The sequence below is a fragment of the Oncorhynchus kisutch genome, linkage group LG26 (genome assembly GCF_002021735.2).
Source record: "Oncorhynchus kisutch isolate 150728-3 linkage group LG26, Okis_V2, whole genome shotgun sequence".
NCBI lineage: Eukaryota > Metazoa > Chordata > Actinopteri > Salmoniformes > Salmonidae > Oncorhynchus > Oncorhynchus kisutch.
In genome coordinates, this window is record NC_034199.2 from 11,209,388 (window position 1) to 11,231,469 (window position 22,082).

Here is a 22,082-nt window from a genome sequence, read left to right on the forward strand (position 1 = left end):
CCTATTGAATGAGTTCTGAGAAGAGGTTCTCATAAAAGAATGAACAAATAACTAACGCTATTTGTAGGGGGACGTATGTTTGACTCAGTAATTGTACATGAAGGCTAATCCATGTCAACTATTTTATTACATTTATAGATCCGGTCACAAGGACTTTCAATTCCTCTAACCAATCCTAGACGTAAGATTAATTTTAAAATGTCTCGTTTCACCTGTGTTTTTTTAATCAAATGTACAGAACATGGATTCTTCAAACAGACTTTGGGACAAACGGTGAATAACTACTTCCCTATATAGTGCACTACTTTTGACCATGGTCCCTGGTCAAAAGTAGTGCATTATAATGGGAATAGGGTGGCATTTGGAACTCAAACTAAGAAAATGTACTGCGAACTGCAGGGAAAAGTCACCGTGAAGAGCAATGTTAAGATGTGCTTTTAATCCATTTAGATATCAAACTAGTAGCAAAGAAAAACTTCTACGAATGACTACAAATTACAAAGAGAAAGGATATTATCAAAGGCAACATTTCAACACAGTAGACCTTACTCTGATAAAGTAGTCAACTCAGCCTGTGACCACTTCCCTTTATGTAAGGAAACAAAGAAAATATGTACCCAGCATTCTTGTGCAGCGGATTCATTCCCATAGTTTACATACAGTCAAAGTAGGGTTGCGAAATTCTGGTGAACTCCCCAGGAATTAGGAGAATCTCCCAAATGGGAATTCCTGAAAACCCAGGATTTTGGGGAAATTTACCTGAATTTTGCAGCACCTGTCCAAGCATGTGTGGCATTACGCTGAAAAGGAAGCACTAGGGGGAATGCATGTTGGATGAAGTGAAGAAAAAGAGCATGAGGAGAAACAGAACATTAAGGAGCATCCAGCTGTTCTAGTAGAGTCCTCCTCCTCTTCTCCAGCTCTCCTTCACTCAGCTCGCTGCCTGATGTGTCCCAGCCACCCTACAGAAAGACATCAAAACCCACATTTTCCAACAATACTTATGAGGCAATGGAATGTCACATTTATCTGTTTAGAAATTAAAACACTAAGCATCTAGTCCCCCTTAAGGTGTCATAAGTATTTGGAGAAATTCACTTGAAGTGTAGTAGACCTTCACACCTGTATACGGGTTGAAAATAGAAAATATGGGCACTAATTGGAACATAGTGGTTGTACAGTAACACGCTATACCTGTACACAGACAATCTGTAAATAGCACACCCAACTACCTCATCCCCATATTGTTATTTATCCTCTTGCTCTTTTGCACCCCAGTATCTCTACTTGAACATCTATCACTCCAGTGTTAATGCTAAATTATTTCACCTCTATGGCCTATTTATTGCGTTACCTCCCTACTCCTGTACATAGATTTTTCTATTGTGTTATTGACTGTACGTTTGTAACTCTGTTGTTTTTGTCGCACTGCTTTGCTTTATCTTGGCCAGGTCGCAGTTGTAAATGAGAACTTGTTCTCAACTGGCCTACCTGGTTACATAAAAAATAAATGTCAGAGCTCTGGCTCTGCGCTTCACAGCTCTGTATGGGTTTTCACTGACAGCCATTCTGAACTTCAGCACTGCGCGCGACAGAAAGTGGCCTCCGTCCCTCCCAGTAATTGGCTAACTTTAGCAAATGTTTTTATGTCTGAGTGAGAGAAATGCTGTAAATTACGAGGACTATGTATTTTGACAGATGAGACGTTGAGGATTATAATAAATACCGCTTTGATGCCAGACAAGAAAGCGGAACACCCGTGAGTCCAAATCTGCACTTCGCATTTCCACATCATAAAAATCATGTCATATACAGTTTATGATCACTATGTTTGATGTAGAGCTACATGATGACATGGTGTCATACCCTTGGTTCGGAAAATGAGCCTGTTTATTGTTAAGAAAATGTACCGTGGCACACCAGCGTGAGGGGAGCGAAGCGAGGAGCAGAGCGTGCCCAATTTGAATGGAACACCGAGCGGGATTCCCAAAAGGCAGGAGCGTCGGCCTTCGCCAATTTCGCCAAATGAAATAAAAGTATTCTAAGTCACAGCATATATGCACAATTTATACACTAATGATTTAATACAACAAAATGCTGTGCGCTTTTAGGTTCTTACCAGCCTATTGTGTCGCACTTGCAAATGCTTCAATGGATTTCTTTGTAGTCTATAACCTTAAAATAATATAGCCTAAATGATTAATTATCGTTCCTTCTAAGGCTCCCTGTCTGGCTCCTGACCTATTTAGAGTTTTTCTCTCCTGTTTAATATGACATGTAGCCTATTGAAATGATAGGCTACATGTGCTTCTTACATTCCCCTTTTCGTGCTTATGGAAAGAGAGGGGGGGACAATACATGCCTCCAACTTTCTCACTCATTATTCACGACTATCCATAATCATGTAGAAGTGTTCAGAAACATTTATTTACAATAAAAGTGACCACCACATTTACCATTCATTTCTATTGGGCACAACATAATCCAAAACAAACTACAAATGCATCCAATGAGTTCATAATCACAAGCTTGATGTAGTCATTGGGTGCTAGGAATATGAGACCAAATAATAACATTTTTGACTACTTTAACCCTCTAGAGTCTGAGCCCTGTATAACCCATGGGAGAGGTAGGCGGTTCTAAACTAACATGGAATTGTTTTAAGATGGCCATACAAAGGATCATTTAGCTATTATATACTTCCATCATTTTTTTTTAAACCGGTACCTTCAGACGAGTCTTGTTGGCGTCCTAGGGGTAAGGGGTAAATGCCAATGCCAGTGTGTAAACCATTTGGACACCACAGATGTTTTCGTGAGACAATAGATTTTTGGGATGTCTCTTGGTCTGACAAACACCGTTCTAGCTCTGATACCTTTCACCACAGATGTGGAAGGGCGATATCGGCAATTGTGATGATTGAGACAAAAAAACAAAAACATCTCTAGCTTAAAACACAGATTTTTGTTATGTTAATTTGATTTCCGGGGGGGCGTGACCATTGTACGCCAAGGGTTAATACAATAGTAAATATACTTGACACGCTCAAATGGTGGTGGGGGTGACTAGATACATAAAGTGCTTTACATTTCTAAATGGAAAATACCCTCAAATAAAGTGACATTCTGTACTATTGCCTCATAAAACATTGCATCTTAAATCCAAAATAAAAAGTTTTAGCTTCACTGTCCAATTACATATATGTAGGGGAGTCTACATAGTGACTTGGTGGTTGAAGATATCCCTCTAGTGGTGTGGGGGCTGTGCTTTGGCAAAGTGGGTGGGGTTATATCCTTCCTGTTTGGCCCTGTCCGGGGGTGTCCTCGGATGGGTCCACAGTGTCTCCTGACCCCTCCTGTCTCAGCCTCCAGTATTTATGCTGCAGTAGTTTGTGTCGAGGGGCTAGGGTCAGTTTGTTATATCTGGAGTACTTCTCCTGTCCTATTCGGTGTCCTGTGTGAATCTAAGTGTGCGTTCTCTAATTCTCTCCTTCTCTCTCTCGGAGGACCTGAGCCCTAGGACCATGCCCCAGGACTACCTGACATGATGACTCCAGTCCATCTGACCGTGCTGCTGCTCCAATTTCAACTGTTCTGCCTTATTATTATACGACCATGCTGGTAATTTATGAACATTTGAACATCTTGGCCATGTTCTGTTATAATCTCCTACCGGCACAGCCAGAAGAGGACTGGCCACCCCACATAGCCTGGTTCCTCTCTAGGTTTTGGCCTTTCTAAGGAGTTTTTCCTAGCCACCGTGCTTCTACACCTGCATTGCTTGCTGTTTGGGGTTTTAGGCTGGGTTTCTGTACAGCACTTTGAGATATCAGCTGTTGTACGAAGGGCTATATAAATACATTTGATTTGATTTGACTCGTGTGACATTTGGGATGCACTAGGAGGATAGTACAAAATATGACCTCTGCACCCAGGATGAGCCAAAACACTTCAATAGCAGTACAAGTGGTGTTTACTGGAATGGTGTATAGTTTTTTTTTTAAGCTTTAAAAGCCCAGGCTGGGTTCAGTGACCGGAATGGGACGACTCACCTCCTCCTTGGTAGGTTTCCTTTTAGGAGACTTCTGCTTGGAGTCAGAGCGACTCTTCCCCCGGGACTTGTCGCTCTCTTTCTCCTTCTCCTGGTCCTTCTCACGCTTGCTGTCCCTCTCTCTTCCTTTATCTTTTCGTTCCCCTTCAGATTCAGGAGACTGCTGAAAGGTCACAATACCCAGCACATGGTCAGCCATTGCGCTCCACATTCTTTCCCCAAGTGGCCCAATCATTCCTCCAAAAATACAGTCCAGTCCTGAGAACCTACCGACTTGTGACGCCTCTTCTTTCCCTTCTTCTTGTGCTTCTTGGACTTCTTATAACTTCTCTCTGTTGACCAAACGGACAGGGATGTCAGAAAATGGCCGCCACACATTTCTTCCATGTAAATGTGATGAGAAAATGCCTAAACATAAAAGTATTGTCAACGTGAAAACCACTGACCAGATTCACCACTGGAGGAACGCTCAGACGGGGACTTGGACTGTGAGCGCTTCTTCTTCTTGTTGTGATAATCGTCTTCACCATCAGACTCCGAGCCCTGCAGAGAGAAGGGTGTGAGTAGGAGGGAGGTTTGTCTGGTCAGGTGCCATGCTGATACAGAAACTGAATATGTAATTATATGAATTTGTATATTGTACCTGTAACCCCCCCCCCCCCCCCAATTAAGAAATGACTAAATAAATAAAAAATTGGTCACAAAACAAAATATCTCCACAAGTGTATAGGGTGTATATATATATGTTGATTTGGAATTGGGCCATAGAAGGGGCTTGGCCTGTGCGGTGACGGGGCATACTGACCGATCGCGATCGAGACCGGGAGCGGGAGCGCTTCCGGTGGTGCTTCTTGGACTTCTTGGAATGTTTCTTGGTCTTCGAGTGATGATGCTGGCACTCGTGCTGTGAGGAGAAGAAACAGCAGTCAGGTTGGTGTATAGCATGTCCTGATGATTACACATGATTACACACATTCTTGGATACTTTTCCCCCCACAGAGTTTAAAATCCTTTTTGGGATAGGGGGCAGCATTTTCACTTTTGGATGAATAGCGTGCCCAGAGTAAACTGCCTCCTACTCAGTCCCAGATGCTAATAAATGCATAGAAAACACTGAAGTTTCTAAAACTGTTTGAATGATGTCTGTGAGTATAACAGAACTCATATGGCAGGTGAAAACCTGAGAAAAATCCAACCAGGAAGTGGGAAATCTGAGGTTTGTAGTTTTTCAAAGCTTGACCTACCGAATACAGTGTCTATGGAGTCAAGTTGCACTTCCTACGGCTTCCACTAGATGTCAACCGTCTTTAGAAAGTTGAATGAGGATTCTACTATAAAGGAGGGGCTCTCATGAGACCTGAGTCAGTGGTCTGGCAGAGCGCCTTGGTCTCATGACACGCGGTCACGAGAGAGTTGGCTCTCATTCCAGTGCTTTTCTTCAGACAGGAATTCTCCGCTTGGAACATTATTGATGTTTTATGTTAAAAACATACTAAAGATTGATTCAATACATCGGTTGACTTGTTTCTACGACCTGTAACAGAACTTTTCGAGTTTTTGTCTAGACGAAGTGCTCACGCCTCATGAAGATGGATTACTGGGCTGAACACGCTAACAACAAGTGGCTATTTGGACATAAATGATGGACTTTATGGAACAAATCATTTATGGAACAAGTCATTTATTGTCGAACTGTGATTCCTGGGAGTGCCTTCTGATGAAGATCATCAAAGGTAAGTGAATATTTGTGTTATTTCTCCAAAATGGCAGATATTTCTCTGGCTGGATTGGGCTCTGAGCGCCGTTCTCAGATTATGCTTTTTCCGTAAAGTTTTAAAAAAATCTGACACAGCGGTTGCATTAAGGAGAAGTCTATCTTTAATTCTGTGAATAACAATTGTATCCATCTTTTTATTTATCTTTAATTTGCTGTATTGGACTTAATGTGTGAAAGTTACATATTTCAAAAAATATTTTTGAATTTCGTGCGCTGCCTTTTCAGCGGAATGTTGTCGAGGGGTTTCGCTAGCGGAACGCCTGCCCTAGAAAGGTTAATAACAGTTAAATTAATCTTACCTCCAAGACATGCATGAAGTCTTTGAATATCCTTTTCCTCTCAGACTCCAGAGTCACGTCTTCGAACGCAGATTCTTTGAGGAACCTTTCTCGGACCTACGACATCCAAAGAGACCATAGGAAGTCAGAAAATAAAATGGTTCGCTTTCGACTATTTGCATGATTATCAAATCAGGTGCCAGACAGTAGCCCCTAACACCAATGTGTGTGTGTGTGTAAGGCAGCGGTGTCAAACTCATTCCATGGAGGGCCTAGTGTCTGCAGGTTTTTGGTTTTTCCTTTCAATTAAGACCTAGACAACCAGGCGAGAGGCATTCTATACTAACTAGTGACCTTAATTCAATCAATCAAGTGCAAGGGAGGTGCAAAAACCTGCAGCCACTCTGCCCTCCATGGAATGAGTTTGACCACTGTGGTTTAAGGGTAATATAATTTCATACCCCCTCCCAGGTGGCCTCTGGTTCCAGGGCTGGGGTGGCCTGCTTCAACATGCTCTTAAAGGTAGCCTCTTTCCTCTTCATCTTCCTGGCCTCCTCCTTCTCCCGCTCCCTCTCCCGAGCCTCTGCCTTCTCCAGCAACTACAGAAGGCGAGAGCGAGGGCACGAGGGTTAGAGGCACAGCGGGGTCAGTGAAATGATCAGCATCCCAAATGGCACCCTATTTGGTGAATTACCTTTTGACCAGGGCTCATATGTGTCTGGTCCAAAGTATTGCACTATCTAGGGTGTTATTTGGGACACATGCCGGGTCTAAATGTCAGCACTCTTACACTGTTGAAGGCCAGCTTGATGTTGCCTGCGTCCAGCGTCATGGCTCTCTTGTCTGAGCTGATCACAGAGCCAAAGTCTTCAAAGCTAGTGTTGACCTCCACCAGGAAGTTTTTGTCCTACGGGAGGAAACAAAGTGACAAGAAAGTAAGTTCATGAAATGCACATGAATCAAAAGTGGTTACCAGACAAGAGACACTGTAAAGTAGATTTAAATGCATCCCAAATGGCACCCTACTCTAGGTACTCAAAAGTAGTACACTAAACAGGGAAAAACGCAAAATATAGTTCAAACGTAGGGCAGGGAATAGGGTGCCATTTGAGTCTCGACCCCTAGGTGGCAGTAAATAACATCTCCCACCTTCAGGATATCCTTAATGATCCTCTTCTCGTCGTGGTAGCGAGCCTTCAGGTCTTCCACATAGAACTTGAACAGATCGAGGGGAGTGGAGCCTGCAGAATAGACACCATAAACTAACATGCACATGTTATTCAAGACAAGCTCCAACAACACATGGTTATGACAACACCAGAGAGTTAAAAGAACCAGAGCAGCAGAAGGACGATTTGACATTATTAACGCAGTGGCTTTGAACGTGTGAGTGAGTGTCGTCAGTCTGTGGGTGCGAGTGCGTGACGGAGTGCGTCTGTGCCCATGCAGAGAGCGAGGCCGTTACCTGGTTGGCCCAGCATGTTGGCGAAGCGGATGTCTGAGCTGACGGTGGGGTACATCTCCATCCAGGCAGACATGGAGTGGAGTTGACCGTGGTCATGGAGCTCGTCCAGGAATTTCTGGGGGGGAAACAACACAGCTGAGCTCAGCAAATCAACTGAAATGACCAATGTCACTTGTCCCCAAGAGGGATTTACACACAAAACATTCTCTCCTATATTCCTGTACTTTTCCAGTACATTGTTACAGTCAAACCCCTGACTGTCCAGTCTGGGTTAGTATTATTATGCGTTACATTTAATGGGGGGCGGGAGTAATTTGTCATATTACACACACACGTGTGTAATTTAGGCGCATGTGTGACCTGGAAATGTGGTGTATATATATATATATATATATCTCTCCCAACTCAGAGACTGTGACTCTCGGTGACACTAAAGGGCTCGGTTTGCACTTGCCATTTTGTATCAGGATTGTCTACGGTCTACACAATGTTTCCAAAATGCTAGACGTGGGGTAGGACGCCCGTCTTTCTCACCTGGAAGGACTCTCTGTTCTTGCGCTGTCTCCTCCTCTCCCTCAGCAAAGTCTTCTGCTTCTCGTCCTCCTCCTCCTTCTCCAGCGCGCGGATGTGCTCCTCGAAACAGATCAGAGCATCCTCCTTGTCCATGTCTGAGCCAAACATGGAGATAGAGGAGAGAGAGAAGAGAAGACAGCCAGAAGAGCGTCAACAGAGCACTCACGTCAAACGGAGTCACTCTTTTACCCACACAGCTACACCGGTGCAAACCACATCACCTGACTGGAAAGGGCAGTCAGCCAGCGACCGCAGCTACTCAGCCTGTTAAGTCGTTCACACATTCAAGCTTAATGACGGAGATGTAACAGTGCTGCTCTAGTTATATGAACGCAGAGCTCGGAGTAAGGATGTATCCCAAATCGCACCCTATTCCCCACACAGAGCACTACTTTTGACCAGAGCCCTATAGAGGGCAGCTCAGAAGTAGTGCCCCATGTAGGGAATAGGGTGCCATTTGGGACGCAACCCAGTATGAATGACAGCGTGCTGCGTACTCTGGAGCTCCTCGTCCTCTGCGAAGGTGGGGTTGTCCAGCAGGTACTGCTGGGCCTCAGACCAGGTGGTGCGGTAGGTCACGTTGGCCATGTTGTCCAGGATGTTCTTCAGCGCCTCCCAGTTCCTCTTCCTCAGCTGCTTGGCTTGCTCCTGTACACACACAAGGACAAGGATGGAACAGATGTTAGTTAGGCGGAGGTCCACACACTGACAGTGTAGGGTTGTCAAATTTCAGTTACTGCAAATTTGCAACGCTACATAATATCCTTATAGTATTACTATGTTCTTCAGACAGCAAAGGTCCTGTAGTGGACTATATAGGGAACAGGATGCTGTTTGAGAGGCAGCCAGTAACACGGACCTTCTCCTTCTTGGCCAGGTAGAATAGGACATCTTCATAGATCTCCAGTCGGTCTCTCTCTGGGACGGTGCTCCACACGTCCAGCTCTGCAAACATCTGCTCTGCTTTCCTGGTTCACACACACAATCACGGTCATGAACAAAGATGACATACATGGTTGTGAAAATCCCAAAGTTCCCAGAATCAGGAGGGAATTAGAAAAACACTTTTTTTTATTTTATAATCTGGAATCCAAATGACCATTCCACAAGGGGGCAGCATTACACAAGCTATAATCATCACTTCTGATCTTGCCCGGCTCAAAGCACTGCTGCGATTGCACATGGTCCAAGAAAGACTAGTTCACTTTCAACTTTAACATGAGAAGAAACGTGTTTAAAATACCTCATGACGTAAGTAAACCAAATCAAGTACATGATCTCCATACTAGCAGTGAGGCCAGCGGAGAAGTAGTATTTCTAGGATGAGTGTGTTCTAAAACAATAAAAATCAACAGACAACCTTGATGTCACACACCCCCCCCCTCACAGCTGTTCATTCTAGGCCAGCCCAGCACACAAACAACATGGAGTCGCCACGACAACAGTGGCCTCCAAACTGGCTGGTTGTCAAGGTCACCAGCCGATCACTTTCCCTTGAGCCATGTCAGTGACTTTTACAGTTCACACCCAGACAAAGAGGGACACACACACACAGAGACAGGGAGACTGCATGGTAATGAATGTGGTGGATTCAAATGCAGGGGAAGTCAAAATCCTAAAACCTATCTGATAAAGCAATGTTTCATTTTAGGGTTGGGGGAAGTTCATAAACCAATCTGCCTGTGATTTATTCAGGATGTGTACTATTAGTGTATACTCATCCGCAAACAATACATCTGGTATGGCTAGATATGGAATATGGACTGACCACAAACACTAGACCATAGAGAGGTCGATGATTAAGTGGGGGCATATTGTCGGTGCTCCGGTGACACGTGAGCCAGTAACTCACTTGGATCACGTCTGCGTGGTGTCATTGATTATCTCAATAGTGCCACATATTGGCAACTCCAGGAACCACATATCAGTGACAGAAACGAAGACGTATGAAGACTGAGGCTTAAACAGCAGCCTATTCTTACTGGCCCTAGTGCACTATATTATTAAGGAATATTGTGGCATTTGGGACACCTTGACTACGCCAAGAAAGGTAATTACTTGTATCTGGTGGTAGATGTCATTTTCTCGTGATTCTCCAAAAATCTCTGATACGTTTCCTTGGACTCCTTGTATTTGAGTCTGGCCTCCTCCTTCTCCTCTTTCTCTGTCTGCACCTTGTAAGCATTGAAGGCCTGCTTTTTCTCGCTTAATTTGGGCAGGGCACTTCATTGTGGAGGGAAGAAAAAAATAAATGTCAAACAGTTGGTTAGAAAAGTAATTGAATATTCATGTACGACATAAGCATAATCAGAAATGCAAATGTGGGTGGGTACCTGTAGCGTGGGTCATTGATGATCATTTTCATGGCTTGTTCCCAAGACGCATTGGATGAAACGCCCTGAAATTTTAAAAAGAGGATATTAAGGGTTAAGAGTTGACACTCAAATCACCTCAGCTGTACAATCTGCATTACAGCTCATATGTAGCAAAGCTGTGTATGAGGGCAGCTTATGTCACCATCAACAGCAAACAATACATTGTGCTGGGAGTAGCCTATGTATTCAATTTATGCACTCATGTACCAGACCTGGGTTCAAATACTGTTTCAAATATCTCAATTACTTTAAAATATATTCAAAGGAAGTATTCAAATATATTTTATTTTAAAAGACAGGTAGTCTTTCAATGTAGGCATTTAATCATTGTACTTGTGACATTACAACTAGTTAAATATATCTGGAAATATACTTGTAAGTATGACAGTATTTTCAAATACCTGGGTTAAATGTATGTATTTGTACTTGAGTCAGTGTATTTGGTTTTTACAAATAACCATTCAAATAAAAAGTACTTGTTTTGGGCTGTGTTTTAAAAACCAAATACTCAAATATACACTGCTCAAAAAAATAAAGGGAACACTTAAACAACATAATGTAACTCCAAGTCAATCACACTTCTGTGAAATCAAACTGTCCACTTAGGAAACTACACTGATTGACAATACATTTCACATGCTGTTGTGCAAATGGAATAGACAACAGGTGGACATTATAGGCAATTAGCAAGACACCCCCAATAAAGGAGTGGTTCTGCAGGTGATAACCACAGACCACTTCTCAGTTCCTATGCTTCCTGGCTGATTTTTTGGTCACTTTTGAATGCTGGCGGTGCTTTCACTCCAGTGGTAGCATGAGACAGAGTCTAAAACCCACACAAGTGGCTCAGGTAGTGCAGCTCATCCAGGATAGCACATCAATACGAGCTGTGGCAAGAAGGTTTGCTGTGTCTGTCAGCGTAGTGTCCAGAGCATGGAGGCGCTACCAGGTGACAGGCCAGTACATCAGGAGACGTGGAGGAGGCCGTAGGAGGGCAACAACCCAGCAGCAGGACCGCTACCTCCGCCTTTGTGCAAGGAGGAGCACTGCCAGAGCCCTGCAAAATGATCTCCAGCAGGCCACAAATGTGCATGTGTCTGCTCAAACGGTCAGAAACAGACTCCATGAGGGTGGTATGAGGGCCCGACGTCCACAGGTGGGGGTTGTGCTTATACAGCCCAACACCGTGCAGGACGTTTGGCATTTGCCAGAGAATACCAAGATTGGCAAATTCGCCACTGGCGCCCTGTGCTCTTCAGAGATGAAAGCAGGTTCACACTGAGCACATGTGACAGTCTGGAGACGCCGTGGAGAACGTTCTGCTGCCTGAAACATCCTCCAGCATGACCGGTTTGGCGGTGGGTCAGTCATGGTGTGGGGTGGCATTTCTTTGGGGGGCCGCACAGCCCTCCATGTGCTCGCCAGAGGTAGCCTGACTGCCATTAGGTACCGAGATGAGATCCTCAGACCCCTTGTGAGACCATATGCTGGTGTGGTTGGCCCTGGGTTCCTCCTAATGCAAGACAATGCTAGACCTCATGTGGCTGGAGTGTGTCAGCAGTTCCTGCAAGAGGAAGGCATTGATGCTATGGACTGGCCCACCCGTTCCCCAGACCTGAGTCCAATTGAGTACATCTGGGACATCATGTCTCGCTCCATCCACCACAGACCACCACCTTGCACCACAGACTGTCCAGGAGTTGGCGGATGCTTTAGTCCAGGTCTGGGAGGAGATCCCTCAGGAGACCATCCGTCACCTCATCAGGAGCATACCCAGGCGTTGTAGGGAGGTCATACAGGCACGTGGAGGCCACACACACTACTGAGCCTCATTTTGACTTGTTTTAAGGACATTACATCAAAGTTGGATCAGCCTGTAGTGTGGTTTTCCACTTTAATTTTGAGTGCGACTCCAAATCCAGACCTCCATGGGTTGATAAATTTGATTTCCATTGATCATTTTTCTGTGATTTTGTTGTCAGCACATTCAACTATGTAAAGAAAAAAGTATTTAATAAGAATATTTCATTCATTCAGATCTAGGATGTTATTTTAATGTTCCCTTTATTTTTTTGAGCAGTGTATATGTATTTGAACCCAGTTCTGCCATTTATGGGAACATGTATGCATGTGTAGCCTATTTAAAAGATGTAACTTGGTGCTGAGATTCTCTGGCTTGTTCCAGCCAAGGCCATACATTTTCTTCAAGCTGCAATATGGAACTTTTGGGCCAAATTCACATATAAATCTGAGTCTGATCTGTAACTCTCATTGAAACCAAGTCTAACAGATAGGTCTGTTCTGTTTGATACATCTATGATTCCAGTTCTTACGTTTATACACTTTCACTTTTATACACCAGCTTCAAACAACTAAAGATACAACATTTTTGTTATGAAAATATATTTAGGTGGTTTAGATGGTACAATGATTTTCTATACTATACTTGCTTGTTTTGTCATATAAACTGAAATTACAATTTTAGTAACCAAGAAATGGCAGAGCGATTTCTGCATAGTCCATCTTTAATTACTAATAGATGCAGGGTTAAGAGGGGTTGAGTACCAATAATTTAAAGAAATGCCAGAGAGAGATAGCTTACGTAAGTGGCCTTTTTGACTGCCTTTCTCCAGTAGAGCGACTCATTCATCCATTATGAACAGATGATTTCTGGGCATGCATTTGCCTTGTCACAGTCCATGTCCCAAATGGCAACCTGTTCCCTACAAAGTGCACTTGTCAAAAGTAGCGCACTCTACAGGGAACAGGCTGCTATTTGAGACACAACCAGAGTTATTCTAACCCAGTGGAGCATGCCACTCTCCGCTGTCTTAATCCAGGCCCGTGCCTTCATCCAATAACGCTAATCATAAAGACGGAGTCATTAAGATCTCGCAGGGAAACGGTGAAAGCAATCTCAGAGGAGAGCTTTGTGCGCCAAATTAAAAAGACCTAAATATAGCTGTGCTGAGCCACCTCCTCGGTCAAAAACAACACATCCACTGCCACAGCAACAGGAGGCGCGGTGAGGATTAGCAATCATGCTAAAACCCGAGAGTGCTCACGATGAGGCGAGAAGGATTCAGTCCAGGAGGGCCATATTGGTAAACAATCTTTAGGTGGAGTCCTTACAGCACTATGAGCACCTTATTATCAAACCGGATGAAAGTGGTTCTCAGACAAAAGTGTGTGTTTGAGGTTCATTTTGTTGGCTAGCCTAGGAGAGCTGCAACTGACTCAGTGGCCATGTGGTTAGTGTCTGCCCTGAGATTGGAAGGTTGTGAGTTCAATCCCTGGCCAAGTCAAACCAAAAGACTCAGCATTAAGCATTCAGCATTAAGGAGATAGACTAGTGTCCTGTACAAGTACAACCCCTGGACATCAAGCTGCCTCACGCTACAGAAACAGGAGCTAGGCTCCTGCCCTATGAGGCGTTCCAGCTCGCACAAGCTTCATTGACACACTTTGCCTTTATGAGCGAGATGTAATGTTCAGATTGTAAATTCCAATAATCATTGGGATGACACATGCAGGAGGCCCAACTGAGCAGCAGGAGAACTATGGAATCCTCACCTTCTCCTTCAGGAGCTCTTTAAAGGCCTGCTTGGCCTCTTCTTTCGTGTTCCACTTGTACGTTTTCTTCACCAGCTCTGGCCTCTCATCCTTTGAAGCGTCATTACTAAAAGGAGAGAGAGAAAGGAAGAAAAATATGAATAAGGTCCTCAGATAAAAACAGCACCAAGGTTTTTGGTAGTCCGATGGTGTGTGTTCTTTTTTTAGAGACACATTTTTCTGGGTATTTTGAAGTTTTATTGGCAGATAGGTAAAGGGAAAAGTTACAGAAAGTGAATGGTTGAACAGCACATACCGTCAGTGCCAGGGGCTGGTCAAGTGGTAGTGTGCCACCCATGGACCACATATTTCCCCATACCCCTAGAGCAGCCCCTGGCACTGACGGCATGTGTTCTGATAATATAGGTCGCCCCACTGACAGGAGAAACTGATGTTTACCATAGGTTTGTACATTAGGGTCAGTGCCTTTACTACAGTCGAGTGAGATTCCTGGTGAGTTCATTGTAAAGCCCATGTTGCGGGCTTCTCTATTCTATCTGGGGGAAAATGGGCTGTCTGTAGTACCTGGCTGAGGCCTCCATGCCGACCGCTTCTTCTGTGGAGTTCACAGGCGCCTCAGCGCTGACCTCCACTACGTGCATGGGCACCTGGGACATCTGTTCCTCCAAAACTGTTGTAATCGGCATCATGACCGGCATTTCCATCATCATGGTCGCCATGACAGCAGCACTGTCAGGCTGAAGGGTGGGGGCGATTACAGCGCAAGGAGCGCCTACCTCCGATGTCCTGCAATCAGTTACGTTAGTGATGGAGGACCTTAATAGTGCATTCCCCATGATGCTTTTAATTATAACAGGAGTGCCTCTTCAAATGTCACAATAATTAGGCCATTCCATTCTAATAGAACTATAAATAACAGATCAAAAGGAAATGTTTTTGATCATTTGATTAAGTTAATGTGCTCCATCATCTACAAAGATTTTTTATTTTAGGTAATATAAAAGGTCAAATGGCTTTGGCAATAAAGTCTGTAGAGTAGGGTTGGGCGGTATCCAGATGTTCATACCGTTCCTGTACCACACCGGGTAGACGGTATTACAGGCAGTGCACACATGGGGCGCTATTTCCATCCCCCCCAAAATCCAGAGGGGGATGGACTGTCTCTGCTGTAACCAAGAAGTTTGATCTTGCAAGCTAACCACTTAACTAGCAAGTTAGCAAACCAAATGCATAGCTGAAGCCCTGTGTTGGAGATAATTTATTTGGCACATAGCTTATAGTTAGTTACAAGCTCTGCGGCGGGTGGGAGGACGGAGGGGTCAAGTCGCGGGAAGGACGCAATATCTGGACTGTAGTGACACACATTGGTTATGATTTAGTGCTTAGGCTAAGCTGTTACTAATTATTCTAATTTACATAGTTACAAAAGCCATAAACAACATTATTAAATCCCTGTTAAGAATAAACACTAGTTATGTTGTTTTCCTTGGTAAAAGAAAGTTGCGCTCAGTCACACCGAGTACACAACAGCGGTCCAGAGCAGAGCTCCAAGCCTACCTCACTGAAGATGCCATCGGAGGAAACGATGACCCACCTAGATTGGTGGAGAGGAAATGAGGATCGCTTTCCAGTCCTGGCCAACGTCGCCCATAATACATATGCAGCTGTGCAACAAGCACTCCGCCTGAACGCGTTTTCAGTACAGCAGGAAATATTGTCACTCTACTCCCAGGTCTTTAGGTAGGCCTAAGACAGGGTATAAAAAAAACTAAAAGTTTGGGGTCACTTAGAAATGTCCTTGTTTTTGAAAGAAAAGCACATTTTGTGTCCATTAAAATAACATAGATCAGAAATACAGTGTAGACATTGTTATTGTTGTAAATGACTATTCTAGTGGGAAATGGCAGATTTTTTATGAGATATTTACATAGGCATACAGTGGTCCATTATCATCAAACATCACTCATGTGTTCCAACAGGACGTTATGTTAGCTAATCCAAGTTGATCATTTTAAAAAGGCTAATTGATCATTAGAAAAACGTTTTGCAATTACATTCGCACAGCTGAAACTGTTGTCCTGGTTAAAGAAGCAATAAAACTGGCCTTCTTTAGACTAGATGAGTATCTGGAGCATCAGCCTTTGTGGGTTCGATAACAGATAACAGGCTCAAAATGGCCTTCTGAAACTCGTCAGTCTATTCTTGTTCTGAGAAATGAAGGCTTTTCCATGCGAGAAATTGCCAAGAAACTGAAGATCTCGTACAACGCTGTGTACTACTCCCTTCACAGAACAGCACAAACGGTCTCTACCAGAATAGAAAGAGGAGTGGGAGGCCCCGGTGCACAAATGAGCAAGAGGACAAGTCCTCAAATGGCAGCTTCATTAAATAGTACCTGCAAAACACCAGTTTCCATGTCAACAGTGAAGAGGTGACTCCGGGATGCTGTCCTTTGATATTCTATAATAGTAATTTACAACATTAACAATGTCCACACTATTTCTGATCAATTAGAGTTTTTTTTTAAATGGACAAAAACAACAACATTTCTAAGTAACCTCAAATTTTTGAAAGGTGGTGTAAATGGTTCCTCATTGTACTTTTAATTTAGTTTTAATTATAGCCTATTTTTAACCTCTACGGGATCGGTGATCTTATACCGGGATGGTTGAGCTAAAGTGTGCTGATGTGATTAGCATGATAGTTGTAAGTAACAGAAAACTTTCCAGGTCATAGACATGTCTTATATGGGCAGAAAGCTTAAATTCTTGTTAATCTAACTGTACTGCCCAATTTACAGTAAAAAATTGCTAATGTTAGAGGAGAGTGCACAATAACAAGACACTTATCACGGCAACTGGTTTGATACATTCACCTCCTTAGGTAAATAATGTACTTACATTCAGCAATCTTGCTCTGATTTGTCATCCTGAGGGTCCCAGAGATAAAAATGTAGCATAGTTGTTTTTCATAAAATCCACTTTTAAATTCAAATGTAGGGAACTGGGTTCTACAGTTTGAACCCCAGCTGTCTCTGGCTCCACACCCACCCATATAGATGTGTGAAAGTTAGTGTATAAGCTAATGATCCATCATGTATGACATTCCTGGGAGTGTGTAAACTTAATTTTCTGTATTACCATATCATTTCTTATGTTCTCTATAGTTATGTACTTGAAAATGTATCAATTCGGCACATTTGGGCAGACTTGATACAAAATATTGTCCAGTATTACAATGCTTCACTGGATCAATGTGAAACTTTGCAAAAATCTAAATTGCGACCTAAACTGCAATATGATATTATGGCCTTTCTCTTGCATTTCAAAGATACAAAAAAAAATATTTTACCAGATCTATTGTGTTATACTCTCCTACATTACGTTCACATTTCCACAAACTTCAAAGTGTTTCCTTTCAAATGGTATCAAGAATATTTGCTTCAGATCCTGAGCTACAGGCAGGTAGATTTGGATATGTCATTTTAGGCTAAAATTGAGGGTCAGATGATTAAGAGGTGCAAATCCAGACTTATTTGTACTATTTGGTTATTTTCATACATATATTACTTTAGGATTTTTACAATTTGATATAAAAAGGCATAAGGATAATGGGCTTATTCGTTTTTAGCCTAAGCCAAGTTCATTCCCTTTTCAAGTTTTATAAAGTCATTTTTGTATCTGATTGATGTTGGCTTTGATATTACTGCACAATTTGTTAAGTACGCTATTGCTTGTGAGACAACTGACACAGACTCATGATTCATTTATTTTATATTCCCGCGTATTGAAAGCTCTGCTGCAGGAGCTTATGTAATGCCTGTTGCGCAATTAAAGGACATTAACAAACACTTATGAATAAATATTTCTAATATTGTCTAAGTATAACTTGTTGAAGTCAGGTGCTGCAAAGGAGGACCTAGTAAAACTGCAGTTGGCCCAGAACAAAGCGGCATGTCTTGCTCTTCACTGTTATCTGAGGGTTAATATCAATACTACGCATGCCAGTCTCTCTTGGCTAAAAGTAGAGGAGAGACTGGTCGCATCACTTCTTTTTATAAATAAATATCAGTGTAGAAAATTCCAAACTGTTTGGATAATGAACTTACACACAGCACTGAAACCCACTTACCCCACCAGGGGTCTTTTCACAGTCCCCGAATACAGGACAAATTCAATTTAAAAAAAACACAGTATTATACAAACCCATGATTGCACGGAACTCCCATCTCAGATTGCTCAAGCGAACAGCAAACCTGGCTTCAAAAAACAGATAAAGCAACACCTCACAACTCCCCTATTTGACCTAGATATTGTGTGTGTGTATATCTATTGATTTGTAGGCTGTGTGTGACGTTTGACATCTATAAAGTTCTAACCTTGAGCTGTTCTTGTCTATTAATGTTCTGTATTATTTCATGTTTTAGGTTGTATGTGGACACCAGGAAGAGTTGCTGCTGCTGTCGCAACAGCTAATGGAGATTAGGGCTGGCCAAAATCTCATATCCCGGTATAGGTCATTTCATACCCCGATAACGATACATATCACGATATACACACTGTAAATTCAATGAATAAATCGTTTATAATAAAAATGACCACACGTAAAGGCCTATTTCTTATTACATTTTGAATTATACTCAACAATTAAAAAGGTATTTTGCATTTGGTACCTTGGGTCGAGTGTTAGCACCAACTCACGAAACCCCCATGTCTCTGCTAAGTTTTAACCACAGCTGTTATCTCCTTCCATCTTCACGATTCTTTGCCATGTGGTGTGCCGCGGGCAAAAGCCTCTTGCAACGTCTGAGTTGGGGGTTTGTTTTGAGCACTCGACTACTTTTTGGGGTCTCATTCGTAGACACTCTCCATACTGTTTCACATGATTCTTGCGTAGGTGGTAAGAGGTTAATAGTCTACCTACCACATATTTATTGAAAATGTAGGCTATGGCAAAAAGGGAATTGGCCATTTTGCATGTCGGGCGCTGCCCCGACTCCATTCCGATTCAAAGGATAAACCATCGTTTGTGACATCACAATGTTGTCACCATCGACGATGGCTGTCAATCATCATCGGTATATGATGCCATCATAATTTCGCCCAACCCTACTGTAGAATAGTTGTAACAATAAGCAGCTCTTACCCATTCTCCTCGGCTTTTATCATGGCTAAAAGAGAGGATATACACCTGTTAACAATGTCTCGCAGGAAACTTTGAGGAACACATTTCATGTCTATGAATAAATAGTGCAAAGATTAATTCATGCAAAGGGATGAGACTGATCCATGATTACCAGTAGTTGTTTTTGTCTGAAGACCCCCTGCTATTTACACTGGTCTAAAGGATGAGTAAATGCGATCCCTGGTCCTTCACAGTAGATTTAAAAGGATCATCAATGCACAGGCTCACCTTCTAGATCTTCAAGCTCTTTGGGTTTGGTCCACCGGGACTCCTTAGTCTGGGAGTTGTAGTAGTACGCCTTGCCATTGTCTGATTTATACTCCTTCCATGGGCATTTTGACAGCATTTGCTGCAAAACACAAAGCAAAAATATGGCTTCTCTACCAGACTTGGGTTCCATTACTATCAGGTATTTCAAAACAAGTATTCAGATATTTGAAAACAGCATTTGAAAATACTTTCAAAACTTTATATATATATATATATATATATATATATATATTTTTTTTTTTATTTTTTTTTTTAAATAACCATTGAAGTACTTGCATTGGGCTGTGTATTTGAAAATACTAAAATTCACAGAAAAAAAGTATTTAAATAACAAATACACGTATTTGAACCCAGGTATGGTCTAGACACGCTCCACAAATTGTGCTGGTGGCTAGAGTCTGGGAATGGCCTCTACTGTTAACGATGAAGATAGTTGGGGAGGAAAAGTATTTGCGTTCCAAATCGTACCCTATTCCTTACATAGCACAATATTTTTTTTTACAAGCCTTACAGGTGCACTATGAAGGGAAGTAATGAACTATAAAGGGAACAGGATGCCATTTAGGACACAGCCATAGTGTGCGTGGGGGGATGGGTATGGGGGTTCCGTTTGTGAGGCCTTACTTCTGCAGGAGATTTCAAGTCATCAGGCTTCTCCCAGGAAGACTGCTTGGTCTCGGTGTTGTAGTAGTAGGTCTTCCCATCCATGGACTTGTGTTCTGTCCACACAGACTTCTGAGGATGACAACCACACGTTGCCTTCACCACTCAACAACACTTGCAACAGGTAAATGAAGGGCTCTGTGATACAAATGCTACATTTGCATGGAAAGTACTAGATTTCAAACCATTAAATCAAGCAGTTTTTCATCCCCCCCCCCCCCCCCAAGAAATGTTTTCCATCTAAGGCTATAACAAAATTAAATTAAGTCTACATCTTTGCACAGAAAACAATGGGCCATCTGTGGTTAGTAAAGGCTTCCACTTAAAAATGTTCACTAACCTTCTTCGGTTGGTCATCCTGTGGCGTGCCATTTGTGGTACCCTGTTGAACATTACACATAGCAGGGTCGGTCATTTAGATACTGCTAGAGATCATTACATGAAATTAACTTATCCACAGAAATGAGGCTGTACTTACAACTGTTCCAGGCGCAGCAGTGACTGGAAAAAAAACAATAATTAGAATTCAGAAAATCACTAAGACAACATAAAATCTTTTTCTAAATGTATATATTTTTTTTTTATAAAACATAGACCGATTCAAGCCTTACCAGTTGTGTCCACTCCAGGCTGCGGAAGAGATAATTTTATTAGTTAACAAAAACTATGACCTGAATGTGCTTCATTAACACAACACAAGCTTGTACCCTCGAGCGTCTAACACAAAGACAAAAATCTCTGTGGTCTTGATACATCAGAGTTGACAGGTGGAAGGTTTATTTGACAGCTTGCAGCTCTTAGTGCATATAGTTAAACAGCTGGCTGCTGTCGAAAGCAACACACAGACTGAAATGTAGCTTCCATAAATCACTCAACCATTTACTGGAGGGAGAAACCTGGAGTGTAAGGATGTGATGCTCCATTTAACAAGATGTTTTAAGTGGTAAAAAAAAAGAAAGTTGTTTTTCTTTGACTTTTCTCCAATTTAAGATTGAAATGATCTTGTCCCCGAAGCACTTTGAATGTCTGAGACACAAATTGTATTCATTTGAGCTACTCCACTCCAGATAACATTCATCCAAAGCAAACTAACAGTGCCTTCAGAAAGTATTCAACCACCTTGATTTTTTCACACATTTTGTGTTAGACTGAATTTAAAATGGATTCAATTAAATTGTGTCACTGATCTACCTCAATGTCAAAGTGGATTTATGTTATGAGAATTTCTTACAGATTAATAAAAAATGAAAAGCTGTAATGTCTTGAGCCATTAAGTATTCAACCCCTTTGTTATGGAAAGTCTAGGTTCAGCAGTAGAAATGTACTAAACAAGTCACATAATAAGTTGCATGGTTAACTGAACCAGTATCTGGACAGAGGAGGAGAAAATGAATGACAAATCTCTAGCCCAGTTAGAAATCATTCATTTTCCCATATGTTTTTTGTATTTAACCTTTATTTTGACAGGGAGTCAATGCTGAGACCATGGTCTCTTTTCCAGGAGAAGCCCTGTATAACACCACAATACACATCAAAATAAACTCAGCAAAAAAGAAACGGCCCTTTTTCAGGACCCTGTCTTTCACAGATAATTCGTAAAAATCCACATATGTTCACAGATCATTGTAAAGGGTTTAAAACACTGTTTCCCATGCTTGTTCAATGAACCATAAACAATTAATGAACATGCACCTGTGGAACGGTCATTAAGGCAATTAAGGTCAGTTATGAAAACTTAGGACACTAAAGGCCTTTCTACTGACTCTGAAAAACACCAAAAGAAAGATGCCCAGGGTCCCTGCTCATCTGCGTGAACGTGACTTAGGCATGCTACAAGGAGGCACAAGGACTGCAGATGTGGCCAGGGCAATATA

The 22,082-nt window shown here is 42.4% G+C and overlaps 1 protein-coding gene across 6 annotated transcripts in view; it reads right to left on the bottom strand.

The window, feature by feature from the left end:
• Window positions 1–108: 108 nt before the first annotated feature.
• The window catches only part of LOC109870700 (pre-mRNA-processing factor 40 homolog A), a 31,010-nt gene continuing 9,036 nt past the window's right edge, over window positions 109–22,082 (bottom strand). For 2 of the 6 annotated variants that reach the window (XM_020461304.2, XM_020461302.2), the window contains 23 exons: window positions 20,820–20,838; window positions 20,687–20,709; window positions 20,549–20,590; window positions 20,170–20,280; window positions 19,504–19,624; window positions 19,237–19,261; window positions 14,656–14,877; window positions 14,092–14,197; window positions 10,477–10,541; window positions 10,202–10,366; window positions 9,003–9,111; window positions 8,641–8,791; window positions 8,105–8,238; window positions 7,571–7,685; window positions 7,255–7,367; window positions 6,896–7,012; window positions 6,567–6,704; window positions 6,127–6,222; window positions 4,856–4,954; window positions 4,497–4,593; window positions 4,321–4,382; window positions 4,052–4,213; window positions 109–962 (listed from right to left, as the gene is read on the bottom strand). In XM_020461304.2, the coding sequence (XP_020316893.1) occupies window positions 873–962; window positions 4,052–4,213; window positions 4,321–4,382; window positions 4,497–4,593; window positions 4,856–4,954; window positions 6,127–6,222; window positions 6,567–6,704; window positions 6,896–7,012; window positions 7,255–7,367; window positions 7,571–7,685; window positions 8,105–8,238; window positions 8,641–8,791; window positions 9,003–9,111; window positions 10,202–10,366; window positions 10,477–10,541; window positions 14,092–14,197; window positions 14,656–14,877; window positions 19,237–19,261; window positions 19,504–19,624; window positions 20,170–20,280; window positions 20,549–20,590; window positions 20,687–20,709; window positions 20,820–20,838 (2,382 nt within the window). In that variant the 3' untranslated portion in view covers window positions 109–872. The remainder of the gene's footprint in view (window positions 963–4,051; window positions 4,214–4,320; window positions 4,383–4,496; window positions 4,594–4,855; window positions 4,955–6,126; window positions 6,223–6,566; window positions 6,705–6,895; window positions 7,013–7,254; window positions 7,368–7,570; window positions 7,686–8,104; window positions 8,239–8,640; window positions 8,792–9,002; window positions 9,112–10,201; window positions 10,367–10,476; window positions 10,542–14,091; window positions 14,198–14,655; window positions 14,878–19,236; window positions 19,262–19,503; window positions 19,625–20,169; window positions 20,281–20,548; window positions 20,591–20,686; window positions 20,710–20,819; window positions 20,839–22,082) is intronic. The other 4 variants (XM_031805406.1, XM_020461303.2, XM_031805405.1 and 1 more) reach the window with 2 other exon arrangements.